Source organism: Poromitra crassiceps, assembly GCF_964638095.1.
Source record: "Poromitra crassiceps genome assembly, chromosome: 14".
Classification (NCBI taxonomy): Eukaryota; Metazoa; Chordata; class Actinopteri; order Beryciformes; family Melamphaidae; genus Poromitra; species Poromitra crassiceps.
This window is the reverse complement of record NC_139633.1, coordinates 21,061,745-21,077,553: the sequence shown is the minus strand read 5'-3', so window position 1 is coordinate 21,077,553 and position 15,809 is coordinate 21,061,745. Positions and strand designations below refer to the sequence as shown.

Below are 15,809 nucleotides of genomic sequence, written 5' to 3'. Positions count from 1 at the left end.
TCAGGAAATGGCTTCCCCTTGATGGTTGCCCTCCCCTGACTGAAAAAAGTTTATTTTTTAAATTCCCATTGTGGTCAGTGACATTGTGATCGAGATGTGCATGCCAAGCAGCCTATAAACATTCTTCTAGAATTATTTGTAGATGTCGGGGGTGCGACCCAGGTTCACTCCTGGTTCCATTCCAGGATCAGTTCCGGTAGTCGTCGGACTCTTATTTGTCTTGTGCCGCATTTCGACTGCATAGTATAGCCTCTACTCTACTCTACCCTACTCTACTCTAGTCTAACTCATTGGCAGACTACAGATCATTGTTATTGCAAACTGAAATTAACACACACTTCTGACACACAAGCTGCCGTTATCCATTTTTGTAAGCGTTTATGTATTTGTTTTCTCTTTCAGTCTACTCTAAGGCCGGACATCGGGATGGCGAGCCCCAGCTCTGTGGCCCCGTCGGGGAAGTCAGCTGCTCCGTTCTATTCCTACACTGGGGCCAATCCCAGAAGACGCTCTCTACCAGACCCCACTCCTATTGGTCAGTCCCATCTGAGTGATTGTACTACTGACACACTATGCCCTCAAAATTACAATCTATTTTTCTTGTATTTTCTCTCATTTCTCCTCAGGGATGAATGTAGTCTGTAGTTAGCTAACTCAACTGAATGAAAACATTCTATATTGGTCAATGAAAATGTCTGAAACCAGTTAGAAATGAGAAATAACCATTCATCCCAGTTTTGAATCAAACTGTGGCATACTTGGGCAGTAATGGTCAGGACTAAATGCAGGTTGGACAGGGAGTGCGGCATTGTGAGAGCCAGAATCAGAGTTACACAGGTCTGTTGCAGAGCCAAGTGGCTCTAATGAATTGTGTTAAAAGTATCTGAAATCCAAATCAAATTAGTCGAAAATGGAAATCTAATTTCCTCAGAATGCTTTAAATTGCCAGGAAAAGATTTGGAAAATACCGTCCAACCAACTGTTGGACGGGCTGAATAGCTCTTGGAATAGGCTGGTTTATCCTGGACTCCCTGAATGTATGATCTTCACAATGAAGCTACTTAAAGCAGCTACGAGCAACTTTTTCGATTGTTATTAAACAGTATAAATTTAATATCAATGCATCACATCTTACCTCTAATAGTCGACGAGACCAACGCACAGTAGTCTCGCTTGAGCCCCGAGTGAATCGGCCAGTGTAGGCTGTCTGTGGCCAGGGAAGATCAGGAAGTGAAATGAAACGGTTTGCAGCAGCCACTTCGGCCATAACCACAAAATAACTTCCAAAAAACTTGTTAGAATATACTGTAACGAAAGATGTTCGCGAGAGTATGCGTGGCGTTCACATTGTTTATGTTATGTTGCTAGGCAGCGCAAACGGCAAGGCAGGCAGCTGCGTTTCACTTCCGGGTTTCACTTCCGCGTTTCACTTCCGGGTAGCCGGGCCGGCGGTAAGGAGAGAGAGAGAGAGAGCCCCCTGTTGACGCGAGTTTAGACAGACACAGACTAATAATCACCTAAGGGAGCAATCTCAGATACACACGGCTTTGGTCTCAGCTTCTATTATAGGTAAGATGTGATGCATCAATATTGTAATTATACTGTTTAATAACAATCGAAAAAGTTGCTCGTAGCTGCTTTAAAGGAAGGATGGTCTGTTCCCACAGCAAATACCCATTTACATGGAAGGCTACCCAAACTACACATACAGTACATCAGATCGGCAATTAGGCCTCGCCCCCTTTTAGTTCATTTTTTACAGCCCCGTGACTACTTGGCAGCTACTACTAGACTGACGAGTCACGGGACTGTAAAAAAGAAAAAGAATGAGTCACATGATTTTAGATGGGTCAAAGTAATATTTCCGGTGTATCTTGCCCATTCTACTGTATGGCCAGATGAGTTGTAATATATTGTTATGTCATGGTGTTTTGGGGTCGTTAATAAACGAGATTGATTCTGTTATTTTTCTACACTTTTTCTAAAAAAAATTGGGGTAGTTCTATTTTACATTGAAGTCAATGGGGAGAGGCTTGTGTTTTCCCCTTAAAAGGGGGCAGGAACATGTGCCACCTACAAAATGACGTATTGCCGATGTGATGTATACCACACCTACTGTACACTACACAACATACTGTGGACTATGATCAAATCTAAGCTTGGACACTTCTCTCCTTAAAGTTCTCTAAAATGCTTATCTTTGGACCCCAGGTGCTATTATATATAATACATTTTAACTTATATTTTCAAGGAAGGCTACTCCTCAAATGTAATTACACCTAAATGTGGCTCTATAAAAATGGTGATGTCACACTACCTCTTATATTTCTGCACTTTTGAATTAAAACAATAAGGCCTGATTCAAGGGCATAAATTCATACAATTTGGATTACACTAACCATGATGAATATTTGTGTGATTACTGAAAGAGGAGGAACAATTTACAACCGCAGTTTTCTAGGTTTTTTGATTATTCCAAAATTACTCCAGGAATGCGTTTAACACGGTTTAACATCACAGATTGACGGTGTATAACAGAGTAAGAGCAGTGTTTCCCCTACCATTCTACAGGCCAGGGAAAAAAATGCTAAAAAAGAAAATTGCAAAAAAATAATAATAATAATAAAAAAAGAAAATCCTGCTCTCCCAAAAATTTCAATAAACCTTGATGGCATATTATTACAATACTGGTGTTGACAGTGTTGACAGTAATAGAAGATGCCAAATCATTCGAAACAATAAGCATTTTGCTTTTAGGAGCATTGTGCCAGCGTGCAGCGCTGTTCTAAAACGTGTCAACGTGTGCCTGGGAAACGCACATCCCATATATATATGTATATCCCACAACTGTTCGCATCGCATCCCATAATAGTATGATGATACTTGGGATGCCATTGCGAACATAGATGCGAACAGGTTAGCTAAAAGTTTAGCGTCGCCAGCGAGGGCCCCCACCGTTGCGGTCGGGGTACGTTTCGAAATCCCTCCAGGCCTGAAAAACCTTCTAGTGGAAACACTGAAGAGTATCTGGTGGATTGTTCCTTTATAGCTTGCCTGCATGGCAGTCATCATTCATGAACAAATAAAGGTTTTCTATGATTTGTGTTGATGAAACCAGTGTCTGGGGAAAACAAAGAGTCGTGGTTTTTTGCTGGCGAGTGAATAGATGTGCTTTCATCTCTCCACAGATCCTGTAGAAACAAAGAAAGTTCGCAAGGTCCCTCCTGGCCTGCCTTCATCTGTGAGTGGAAGATCATCTACCTGTCATATGAATAGATTTCACAGTGAGCTTACTGAAGCACACACACATCTATGTGCGTGCACACACACACACAGCACTTGCACACAAAGAACGCGCTTGACGTCACCGGCACACATCTTGGATGGGAATCTGCTTTTTTGTGTGAAAGATCTGCTCTGTGATGATGACACCAGTGGTACCTTGTTAATATACAGTGTCCCCCCCCCCCCCCCCCCCAACCCCAGTTTTGCCTTTGCATGCTCAAGTGTGTATAAATATTTGTGTATGTGGTTTCAGTGTTAATGTTAGTGTGGAAATGTTTCTGTAGGTTATGTCTAAGAAGTGTGCGTGTGCGTTCTTCTTCTGTAGTTGGCGTGTGCGTGTGCGTGACTGTGCGTGTGTGTGTGCGAGCGTACACGTGTGTACCTCGGGGTGATTGATTTTCAGCCGTGCCCTCTGTCACAGTCTGGCCTCCTCATAGCCTCTCCTGGGAGGAGGGACGCAGAGAGCAGAGCTGTCAGAGCACATCCCCAGCTCTGCTCTTTTCATGTTTAATGAGTCATTATGGAGCCGAACAGGAGGACAGACAGAGATTAATAGACGCAGAATCTCTGAAGTTTCTATTGGTAAAGATCCCGGTGGAGCAGAAACCATTAGGATGCAGAGAAGTGTGGAGCTCAGCTTGCGCTCGCCTTGACGGGGGGGGGGGGGGCGGGATGTGGGAGATCGTTAATATGCATAAATCACTAAGTCACATGTTCATTGTTAAAACCCTAGTGGATTGGCAAAGATCCTGGTACTGGGACCGGTGATTTTTGTTTTAATAAGAAGCAACTGGTTTACCAAAATCGCTCCCTCCTCTGTTCCTTTGTTAAACTTTTTTTTTTTTTTTTTTTTGTCAGAGACTGGATTTGCCTTTTTGGAGCTGTGCTAATCGTCACCTCTGTTGCTTTTATGTCCAAATCAAATATGGAACAGGCCACAGGACATAAAAGGCTGGGATGCGTTTTTGTTTCTGGATTTGTATTTGAATGCAGGTTTGTCAGAGCATGGGGGGGGGGGGGGGGGGGGGGGGCAGGCTCTGGCCTCCCCCTTAAGTAAGTGATATATTGGGCGTCTTGTCAGGGAGAGGGAGGGAGGCAGAGAGCGGTTGCCTCGCGGGTTACATCTCTTTGTTGTGTAAATGGACGCCGGGCTTTTATTTGTCAGTACTTAACACATGGGCGCAGGTGCGGCTCTGTGACTCATACGAGTACAATCAAGCAGTACAATACTAGATGGGGGGGAAACCGTGACAGAGCATGGGCTAAAACACGGCTTCTTCTCGTCACTCAGTGCTGCTGCCCAGAAGATAAAGCCTGGAGCTTGGAGGAATTATCCCAGTTAGTCTTTGATCCCATTTGAAAGAATAAAGATGGCGGCATTGAATAAAGGGGTATTATAGGTCTCTTATAACCTGCTCTCAGAGAAAGGAGAACATAAAGCCAGGTTTACAGATAGGTGCTGTATGGGGAGAAGGGGGAGTGAGTGGTTGTCTGGCAGCTTTTCAGAGGTGTAAGCATGTTGGTATTGGACTAGTGGGAGGAAGGGTGTAATGAACTATTGAATGTATAAAGGGGCTTCTTATTCAACTTTTTCCTGGACTTACGTTTCCCATGATTCTCAGCGGTAGCCGGTTGTCGACTTCCTGTTTACATTTTTTTCACTAGCAAGCAGGTGCGCGCCACTGTCAAAGAGTGGGAACGTATGGCTTATTTTATCCGAAATGGCTAAAAATAGTAACGTTGTGGGGTTGCATAGCGGCGTTATTTTACAAAAAAGAGGTGAATGTCAATTCACTGGTACTGTATGGGCTTATTTTAGCCGAAATTACTAAAAAAAATTGTATGTGGTTGCATAGCGGCCGCTTTTATTTTGAAGGCTAAACGTCCAAACCGGAACTCGTATATTTGGTCATTGAACAGAGCTTTAGCGGTCTCTCTCTTTCAAGATTCAAGATATTGTCACTCCGTTGTACCATTATGCACGTGTGAAATTATTATGCTGGGGGGCTCCATTACAAGACATATGTAGATACAAAGTCACAACAATTATTATGATTATTTTCAGTCTCTTTCACTAGGAACGGTCCTGGGCGGAACCAGGCAACCGGCAGCTGGAAACAGGGAGGGAGGGTGTCATGGAAGCGCCCACTGTCTCACCATGAAACTCGTGAATAGCTCTTAAAAAGCTGTATAGTGAGTGACTGTTGCTGAGTGTGAGTGAATGTGTGTGGAGGGCTGGAGGCGGTTGCCGGGCGAGACCTGTGTTGGTGGTGGTGCTGGCATCGACACGGCAGGTTGGTGTTAAGAAGTGTTGAGGTGACGGCGCACCTGGAGTCAGAGCTGCTCCGCCAGAGGCAGCTGTGCGCAGAGCCCGCGGCGTACCTGTGAAGCAGGCATGCAGCTGCAGATGCTGCTGAAAGCTTTCGCTTGTGTAAGCAGCACCAGAGCCCCACCGGAGACCTGAATAGCTTGATAAAAAAAAGTCAACACAATGCTTCCTATCATTATTTCTACTGCTGGGAATTCTCTTATTTATTTATTTATTTCGGTCTCAAATCCCCTTTTTCCTCGAGCTTGTATTCTCCCCCGCTCGGTCTAAAAATAGATTTGGGAGTTTTAAATCAGATGGCTAATGTAAAGTTGCAAATCCAAGCATGATGTGTGTGTGTGTGTGTGTGTGTGTGTGTGTGTGTGTGTGTGTGTGTGTGTGTGTGTGTGTGTGTGTGTGTGTGTGTGTGTGTGTGGGTGTGTGTGTGTGTGTGTGTGTGTGTGTGTGTGTGTACACTGCATGATGGAATTGAATCAAAATATTTATGGGTGCACATCCTCTGTGCATTTAGGCTCTGACACTGCAGTCCAGCAGGATGTGAAGGCTATCTACAGAGGCCAGCTGGTGATTGCAAACATTTAAATGTTTATAGCCGCCCCCCCCCCCCCTTTTTTTTCATCTTATATACAGACGCCCCCCTCCCTGCACCACACACATACTTCCCTCTGTGGTGTGCTAGGTGTGTGCTTGCAGTCATGGATCAACTGTCGTTTTGGTTGCAAGTGTGTGATGTGCATGCCCAACAAATCCTTATTCTTCAACATTATTTTAAGCAGCTGCTTAATCACGTTTTTTTTCTCTCAGCCTTGCCAAATGCGGCATATGCTGAAAATGTTGTGGCTGGCCCAGCAAAAAAAAAAAATATATATATATAATATATAATTATTCAAAGACCTCAAACCTGCAGCATACAAGCTTTTTTTTTACACAGTAGACACCTTGGCTATTTTTTAACCTTTATTTACAGAGGGAGTCTCACTGAGATCAGTGCTCTCTTTGTCAGGAGTGCCCTGTTCACATTCACACACACATTCACACCTGGAAGCTGACCAGTACAACCACAGTCTGATCTGCTGGCCACTAAGCAGCTCCACTGGAGCGGTTGGGGTTAAAGGCCTTGCTCAAGAGCACCCCAGTGGTGGTAATGACTTTCCCCACCCAGATTTATCCCGCCTGTCCGGGGATTGAACCAACGACCTTCCGGTCATAAGCTCACTTCTCTAACCGTTAGGCCACCACTGCTCTAATTGTCTCCATGCATTATTCTGAGCAATGCTGAGAGCGAGGGAAAGAGCATGTTGTCATTGGACAGATAGGCTGCTACGTTGAGGGATGCTGATGGGCACCTGTCTAACAGGAGGAGAGAGAGAGATACCTGTCTAACAGGAGGAGAGAGAGAGACACCTGTCTAACAGGAGAGAGAGAGAGAGAGAGACACCTGTCTAACAGGAGGAGAGAGAGAGACACCTGTCTAACAGGAGGAGAGAGAGACATGTCTAACAGGAGGAGAGAGAGACACCTGTCTAACAGGAGAGAGAGAGAGAGAGAGAGAGAGAGAGAGAGAGACCTGTCTAACAGGAGGAGAGAGAGAGACACCTGTCTAACAGGAGGAGAGGGAGAGAGAGGGTGAGAGACACCTGTCTAACAGGAGGAGGGAGAGAGACACCTGTCCAACAGGAGAGCGAGAGAGAGACACCTGTCTAACAGGAGAGAGAGAGAGAGAGACCTGTCTACCAGGAGGAGAGAGAGAGACACCTGTCTAACAGGAGGAGAGGGAGAGAGAGGGAGAGATACACCTGTCTAACAGGAGGAGGGAGAGAGACACACAGTGCTGCGGCTTGTGGGGAAAGGTTGTCTTGTAGGATATTTATGAGATGCTGCGAGGCCATGGTGTGTACGTATGTGTGTGTCTGTATGTGTGTGTCTGTTTGTATGTGTGTGTGATGTATGTGTGTGTTTGTATGTGTGTGTCTGTTTGTATGTGTGTGTGTTGTATGTGTGTGTTTGTATGTGTGTGTCTGTTTGTATGTACCGTATCTGTAAATAGGCTTTTCTTTTTTCCTAGTCCAAAGCCTTGTCAGAGGCACGACGGGTTGATGTGACACGTCCTCCCTGGCTGTGGTGACGGCAGGGCTGGAGGATGAGAGAGAGCAGGAGGCGGGGTGAGCAGGGGGAGAATCAGATGCCTTCAGGGACTTTTGCAAAGCAAGAACCCCGAGTGTGGATGACAAAACAGATTGACAGTTTGCTTTTGACAGATCACTCACACAGCCTTGTTTCTGGTAGATTTGTACTGTCGGAGCTGTAAGAGAGGAAGTCCGCTCGAGGCTCTGAATCTTAAGAGCCAGAATTTTCCCTTGCAGCGCTGTCTGTCTGATGCATGACATTCAGAGGGTATATTCTCTCTCTCTGTCTCTCTCTTTTTCTTGATCTGCTTTTAACAGTTCAAAGACAGTAGTGATCATAGTCTCGCACTATAATAGTCTCTGTTTCTCAGAGAGTAGCTACATCCATTTTTGCCCCTTTCTTTGAACCACAGCAGGTCAAGACTTGGCAAACTTGAGATGAAATGCATCAGCAAAGCCGTGCTATGGTCTATATGTAAACACCCAGACACCAGGCTTTTTAGGGTCTCTAAGCAAAAATCGTTTTTTGGGCCACCCAACTGATGATTATACAATCAATCTAAATCATATAATTATATAATCTAAATCATGCAGTTTGTCAAATCAGAGGCTGGTGTTTCATGACAAAAAGGCGCAGCCAACCCAGATAAGTGAGGAGGGAAAAACGTTAGTTGAATATAAAATCCAAGAATGCCAAATTGATTCTTTATGGAGAAAAAGCTTCTCAAGTTGTCTTGAAACGACAACATGTGTTGTTCAACATGATGTGTTATGATTGCCAGGCGACTCTCTGTCTCTGCGAGCTGTTTTTATTGTATTTTGGAAAACAATAGGAGCCACGGCCCTCGAGGAGGTCGCCAAACCTACAGTAGAACAGACTGTTGTCGTTGTAGCTAGTTGTTGTGTTTGATCCTAACAAACTGTTGTAGTATAAGACATGTTCTACCATATCCCTTCAAGATGTGCACTGATCATTTGTCGGATCCAGTGTGAGTGCCAAGTGCTTTATTAAGTACATTGGCTGATTCGCTTAATATTGGTCTGTTCTAAAATAATTACAGGAAGAACAAAATATGCACTGAAAATTGATTGTGTATCTAATAAATCTAATAAAAGAAAAATGATAATCATGATAAAATAGAAAATGAACAGACTGTTCTTTCCACTATATTTCAGCATTTTTATGTTGGTTCGCCTACCAGTGTCAAGCCAGCCAAAATAAGGTCCTTGTTGGTGAAGCAGATATCTAACGTTATCTCTGTTGTAAATACTTGTGGTTTGTTTGGAGGGAGAGCATGATAGGCTAGACCCCTGAACCAATACACAACAAGCCTGATGTATTCCTGCAGTAGAAATACTGTAGTAGAAATGAAGGTGGGCGATCTTATCCGACTGAGATAACGCAGACGAGCCGTGTCCAAACCTTCAGAGAAACAAATGGAGGGGTAAATGTACAGCGCCACCTTGCTTTCAAAACGCCAAGTCTGATGCTTAGGAGGCCAGGCTGCAGAATGCAAGTGTAACTGTCACCTGAACCGACAAAATGAATCAAACTGTACATGTCAGCTACAGTATGTCAGCTCTTACATGATTTCTGTTGTTCAAACCAAACAGGCAGGCCAATGTTCTATTGATTGCGCAGCTGTTATTTTGCCTATTTATTTACGGTATTTATTTATTTATTTATTTATTTATATATATTTTGTTTATTTTATTTCTTCAACTTTGACTGCCAATTATGTTGTAATGCGACTGTAAATGGTTCGGTATTTATTTCAGGTAATTGCAGAGAGAATTGAGGACTCAGTGATCAATATTATTTTTTATTTTTGCAGCAAAAACCTATATGAGCGGCACACATTCAGTGTGTACTGCATGCACACGCTCAAGTTACTCCAAGGTACTCCAGAACTTCCTTCAAGGTTCTGTCTGATGTTGCCACATACAGTACTGGCTACTTTGTTTCCCTATCATGTAGCCACAGTTGTACAGTATAAATGATACCTTTTGTGTGTTGTGTTGTGTTGTGTTGTGTTGTGTTGTGTTGTGTTGTGTTGTGTTGTGTTGTGTTGTGTTGTGTTGTGTTGTGTTGTTTGTTTTGTTTTTTAAATAAAATGACTTCACACTGTCTTCTATTGTCACTTCCCCCCCCTTCCCAGCACTAGAATAGAAAGCGTATTCACAATTAAAATTATTCTTCTCAGGTGATTTGTTTGGCAGGCATGAAGCAAACGTGACCCCGATCTGTAAGGGAATTACTATTTCTATCGGTGCAGCCTGTGTTTATCAGCCCATGCAGCCAGCAGGGGGACGGTGCGTTGTGCTCGGACCTGACCCCAGTTAGTTAGTCGGCTCCCCAGAGATGACCTCATCAGATGGCTGATTAGATAGACACCCCTTTGGTTTGACGGGGGATGATCCTGAACAGAGGCGCAGCAGCCACCTCTGGCACCGCGGGGCCTGTGTGTTTATCTTTTGTTTGGGTTGCTGAAATGTACCACTGACATTAGAGTCTGGAGATAATGGAGCAGGCCAACAAGCCAGAGGCCTGACCTCCTTTCATCTGGAGGGAGAACAAGGAGTTAAAAGGACAAAGCGGAGAAATAATGCCCAGATTAAAGTCATTACTGACATTCAGGCCTGTTGTAAATTATTCGTGTAGGGCTCGCGTGAGTGTGCGGCATTAATGCGGACCTTGATTTCCGAGCGCTGGCAGGGCTGGAGAACACGGCCTGTCAGCAATCACTAAGGTAGAGTGTTTGTTATTTAGAGAGCATCTAAGCCGGGCTGCTGTGACCTGGAAAGAACAGTCAGCGCGGCCGCACGTGAAGCTCGGGTTGTAGCCGAGGGTCTTAACTCCAGGCCGCGGTTGTAGGTCAGAGGTTACGTGTAAGGTCAGTTAGGCCTCTGATAATCCATTCAACGGCGGTCGTGCTGACGATCAGAAACTGTGTGGGGTTGTGGGATCAGATGCTTCAGTTGGTTTGGTTTGGATCTGGCGACTCCTCTAAAATATTGAATCGGTCCGTTAGAGTCAGTGAATTATTAGAGCATTTTAAACTTTTATAAATAGAGTTTTATGGCAACAAAAAACAAATCTGTTTGATTAAAAAGTATTGAAACGCATTTTTTGTTTCTTTTTTCTTTTGCTGGATTCTCCCTCATAACGCCCTACAGTACCCTAAAACCATCTACCTGTCAGACCAAAGTGAGGTGCCAAGCCATGGAAATGACATTTCTGCTGGTAAATTGATGTAGATGAACCAACAAATAACATGCATTTTGCATTAGTTGTATGTGGTAAGGAATTTATTAAGCTTGTACATTATTTGACATAATCATATTGAATTCAAAACCCTGGTGTCCTGTTGTTACGGTCCACTTGGCTCTTTCCATGCACCGGCCCCGCCGTTGACCACTCGGTATTGACTCTTCTGCCTCCTGCCTCCCTAATGATGGAATGACCTTCCTACTGTGGTCAGAGCAGGAGTATCACTCCCCGTCTTTCATCGTAGGCTGAAAACGACTGTAATGTTTTCAAGAGATTCATCTCCTCACTGTCTCCCCATTGAATGTCTCCTCTCCTCTCGAATTGCTCTAAATATACCTGCTGTCTCTCTCAGCACATGTTCTGTTTCTTTTCCTAGTACTTCACTCTTGCATGGTTCTGTGATCACACAGACCTGTAGCACCCTGTAGCACTCACCCTGTAGAGCTCACCCTGTAGCACTCACCCTGTAGCACTCACCCTGTAGCACTCACCCTGTAGCGCTCCTTAAGCTGGAAACATGCTACAACATCAGCCTCGACTTGGAGCCTTGCCGACGGCAGCTACTGTAGAGTAGACCTATACTCGAACGTCAGCTTGACGAGGGGGTTGTAGAGTCCCCAGCAAAATGAGTCAATTGTGATTTCACTAGGGTTTCAATAATGACTAGAAGTTAGCCCAAGGAGAGAATGTCCTGTAGTGCATATACTTAGTAATAGCTTCCACTCTCTCCTTATCTCCTGTTATTATGGATTCCGCTTTACTGTTGATTCCTTGTATGTTGATCTAGGAATTTGACCTTATTCCAACAATCCGGTCTGGATAAACAGACTTCTATGCACACACACTGTATCTATTTAGGTGAACAGGAAAGCTTGTTAGTGTATTTTTTTATTTTGGCGCTTTTAGTATTTATAACGGTTTGAGTCAGACGTGCAAACGTATAGTCAGTAGGTTATAGTTGATAAGTATTGCTCTTTGTTTTAGTGCTGCTATAGCTTGGGGTATGGCTATCTATTAGCTACATGTGTATTCGTTTTCGTACATGCCATCACTAAGTTTTAAATGACCAGTGACTTTGAAGAGTGCTACTGTATGTCCAACGATGAATCTGTGTATGTGCTGGCAGGCGTGTGTGCATGAATGAATGCATATACATTAATGCTTTGTACCAGAGCAGAATTACATGAGCAGAAATGCTATGAAACGTAAAAATGTTTAGTTTTAAAAGAGGTTTGTAAAAAAGAAAAAGTGCATTTTGTAATTTATTTTTTAACTACCTAGAACCCTGTAATTTAATATTTGAGATTTCACTTGAGACATAAAAAGTTTGTTTGAAGAAGAGGAATTTGATTAGCTTTGCGCTTTCACTGATAGTCTCCAATTGAAAATGATCCTGTTAGTGCTGTGACCCAAAAATGTTATAAAGAAAAAACAAGTGCACATATCGGCCCACACGTTCAGGTCATTTAGCATAGATGTTGATGAGTGAGTATATAGTTTGCTTTGATTATAATAGCTCACACCTGCTACAGTGTTGAGGTTGTAAACAAATGACAGAATTAAATAGTTAGCTGTACAACAGTGATACTTCCAACAATAATGCTGGCCAGTTTCCTTTAAGAAATTCAAAGGTGAGTTTATTTTGTGTTCTAATGATGCTAGACAGCAGAGTTTAACTGTAAAGAATCATTCCAGTTGAACCATTCATATTCTAACAGCACTGATTGATTGTACGTATATGAACATGCTGGAAGTCAGCTCGCCACCTGGAGGAATATTTAATAAGGCAGTAATTGTTAATATTTACAAATTTAAAAAGCATGCGTATGTGGAGCAGTGACCTCCACCAACAAGCAGATTTGTCTTTTTACCGTATTGCTGTGATCCCGGCATGGTGAGTGATGAAGGGGCGTGGCTCTTGCTGTATTGCTGTGATCCCAGCATGGTGAGTGATGAAGGGGCGTGGCTCCCTATAGCAGTGCAGTGCTGATGAAGATGTTACCCAAATCACTTGTTTTCCCAGTAAAGGAGTTAAGTAAAGCAGAGGGGAAATGGGCCAACAGCATTATTATACAAAGAAGGAAAAATTCTTTACTCAGGAATTAATAGCAATGACGTACCAAACATATTAGATGCTGATGAGTACAATTTAGTTGAATGAGAGAGAAAAATAGAATAACATCAATATTTTATTAATATTTGTATTATTATCCAGAATGATTAAGCCACTGATATAATTAATTTAAAATCGCAACTTGCGTTGCGTTTAAAGGTTTCTTTTTGAAATGCATGATTTTTTATTGAGGTGGGGAGGGGGCAGGGGGCTTCTTCACTGAGATGAATAAATCCCACCCCCAGGCAGCCCCCACCCTCCAAGTCCTCCCTCCCTAATTAGAAGCAGAGCTTCTTACAGGAAACAATCTTCCTGTCTGATGACATCATGGCTAAATCCATGCGTGAGATGCCGCTGACCTCAGCCTGTGGATTTGCGCCATCTTTTTCAACACCCACACAAATCCCAAGAAAAACACCTTCTGAAGGCCACAGTGTGATGGGTGGTGTGGACAGGTGGATGGAGCTCCATCAGTCAGACTGATGCAGACTTGTTGATGATGTTTGGGCTGTAGCCTGTGTGTTGACGGCTGACATGAGGAGACAACTTCTGATGCTGTTTTAGACCAGCGACGCATGAGAGAAGGGAAAGGGGCTTCTGTCTTTGTATTTTAACAGACGAGGATTCGGGGTGGATCTACCACTCCGAAAACGTCGGTTTAACACACATTTTTGAATCTGTTGGATTTTTTTTAAACTTTGACTTAATAGTTTTATGACTATGCTACTATGTCTTATCTATTATTATGAAATGTGTTATAAATGTCCATGTAACATGTTCATGTAAAACGTCCAGTAAAGTCCTGTCAGTCAGTCAGTGGTTTTCAAAGTAGGGGCCGGGGGCCACCAGGGGGCACTAAGGGGGCCTCAGCAAATTATGGAAATGCTTACGACAACAACAAGAACCTCTTTATGGGGAAGGAAATGATTCAGTTATATTGGTTAATACTACAGTATAATAAATAATGGCATAGGTTCCATGTAGTGGAGGGCCATGTTGTTTATTGCATCATCTACAGACCTGTGCTGCGAACTGCAGGGGGTCATGGATTTGAGGACTTCATGAGCACAGAGGTCAAGGCGACAGACAGGTCTGTAGTCTTTTAGTGTCACGGGCCTCGTCTTTCTGGGGACGCGGATAATAGTTGAGGACTTGACGCCGGCTGGAATGTGGCTACTGCTTGAACTACATCGACATTCAGACAGAGAGTGTAGTGTGTCTAGTCTAGTGCATAGTCAGTACACAGGAAAGAGTCTAGTGCATAGTCAGTACACAGGAAAGAGTCTAGTACATAGTCAGTACACAGGAAAGAGTCTAGTACATAGTCAGTACACAGGAAAGAGTCTAGTACATAGTCAGTACACGGGAAAGAGTCTAGTACATAGTCAGTACACAGGAAAGAGTCTAGTGCATAGTCAGTACACGGGAAAGAGTCTAGTACATAGTCAGTACACAGGAAAGAGTCTAGTACATAGTCAGTACACAGGAAAGAGTCTAGTACATAGTCAGTACACAGGAAAGACTCTAGTACATAGTCAGTACACGGGAAAGAGTCTAGTACATAGTCAGTACACAGGAAAGAGTCTAGTACATAGTCAGTACACAGGAAAGAGTCTAGTGCATAGTCAGTACACAGGAAAGAGTCTAGTACATAGTCAGTACACAGGAAAGAGTCTAGTACATAGTCAGTACACAGGAAAGAGTCTAGTACATAGTCAGTACACAGGAAAGAGTCTAGTACATAGTCAGTACACAGGAAAGAGTCTAGTGCATAGTCAGTACACAGGAAAGAGTCTAGTACATAGTCAGTACACAGGAAAGAGTCTAGTGCATAGTCAGTACACAGGAAAGAGTCTAGTACATAGTCAGTACACAGGAAAGAGTCTAGTACATAGTCAGTACACAGGAAAGGGCTTCATGCCGACCCTGTCCTGAAGAAAGCAGCGCTGGTATGGTTAGCGTGCATACTTTCCCAAATTAATGGCTATCACTCTGTGCTTTCATGTCTCTTTCCTCTCAACACGGCGCTCTGTGTCTGGACTTGTTTTGGGCCCTTCAAACACACGTCTATCATGCCCATTTCCCTTAAAGCATCACGTTGAAACGGGGCCAGATATAAAGCGCTAACAGCATGTCGAGCCCGTGCTTTGGAAGAGTTTGAAAGGGAGAGAGGGAGAGAGAAGAAAGCGGCGGATAAATAATAACAGCACTAAAGGAAAAACATCATAAAAGCCCCGTTTTCTTAGGCAAGTGGGGGACTTTCATCTTTCTATAACAATAATGCTCTCAATGAGCACACAGGCCTGTGTTCAGTCCAGGAGGCTTCCACTGGTCGACATGAAAGGCTGCAGTCAGACGCTACAGACCGGCCTCTTGGTGGGATATGCTACCTCTCCTCTCCTCTTCGCTCCCTCCTCGCACATGATGGAGGTAGCGTCGAGCAGTGTGACAGTAAACCACATGGTAGCGGGGAGCAGTGTGACAGTGAACCATGGTAAGATGGCTGTCCATACTTGCGTCGCCCCCCTGGTGCTCCCCCTGCCTGAGGCCCCCAGGCTTTAGGAAATGAGCCATTATTTTTGCTGTTGCCTGACGTCACGGGCTGGTCCTCTTTGCAGCTGTTGCATGCTTTACGACCAGTGTTGGGCAAGTTCCTTTCAAAATGTAATATATTACATATTACTA

The 15,809-nt window shown here is 43.8% G+C and overlaps 1 protein-coding gene across 1 annotated transcript in view; it reads left to right on the top strand.

Annotated features, from left to right (window-relative positions):
• Positions 1 to 15,809, top strand: part of tcf12 (transcription factor 12) — a gene marked incomplete at its 5' end in the record, with an annotated part of 86,877 nt that overhangs the window by 39,648 nt on the left and 31,420 nt on the right. The window contains 2 exons of the mRNA XM_083651054.1: positions 403 to 535; positions 3,189 to 3,241. Of these exons, the coding sequence (XP_083507180.1) occupies positions 403 to 535; positions 3,189 to 3,241 (186 nt within the window). The remainder of the gene's footprint in view (positions 1 to 402; positions 536 to 3,188; positions 3,242 to 15,809) is intronic.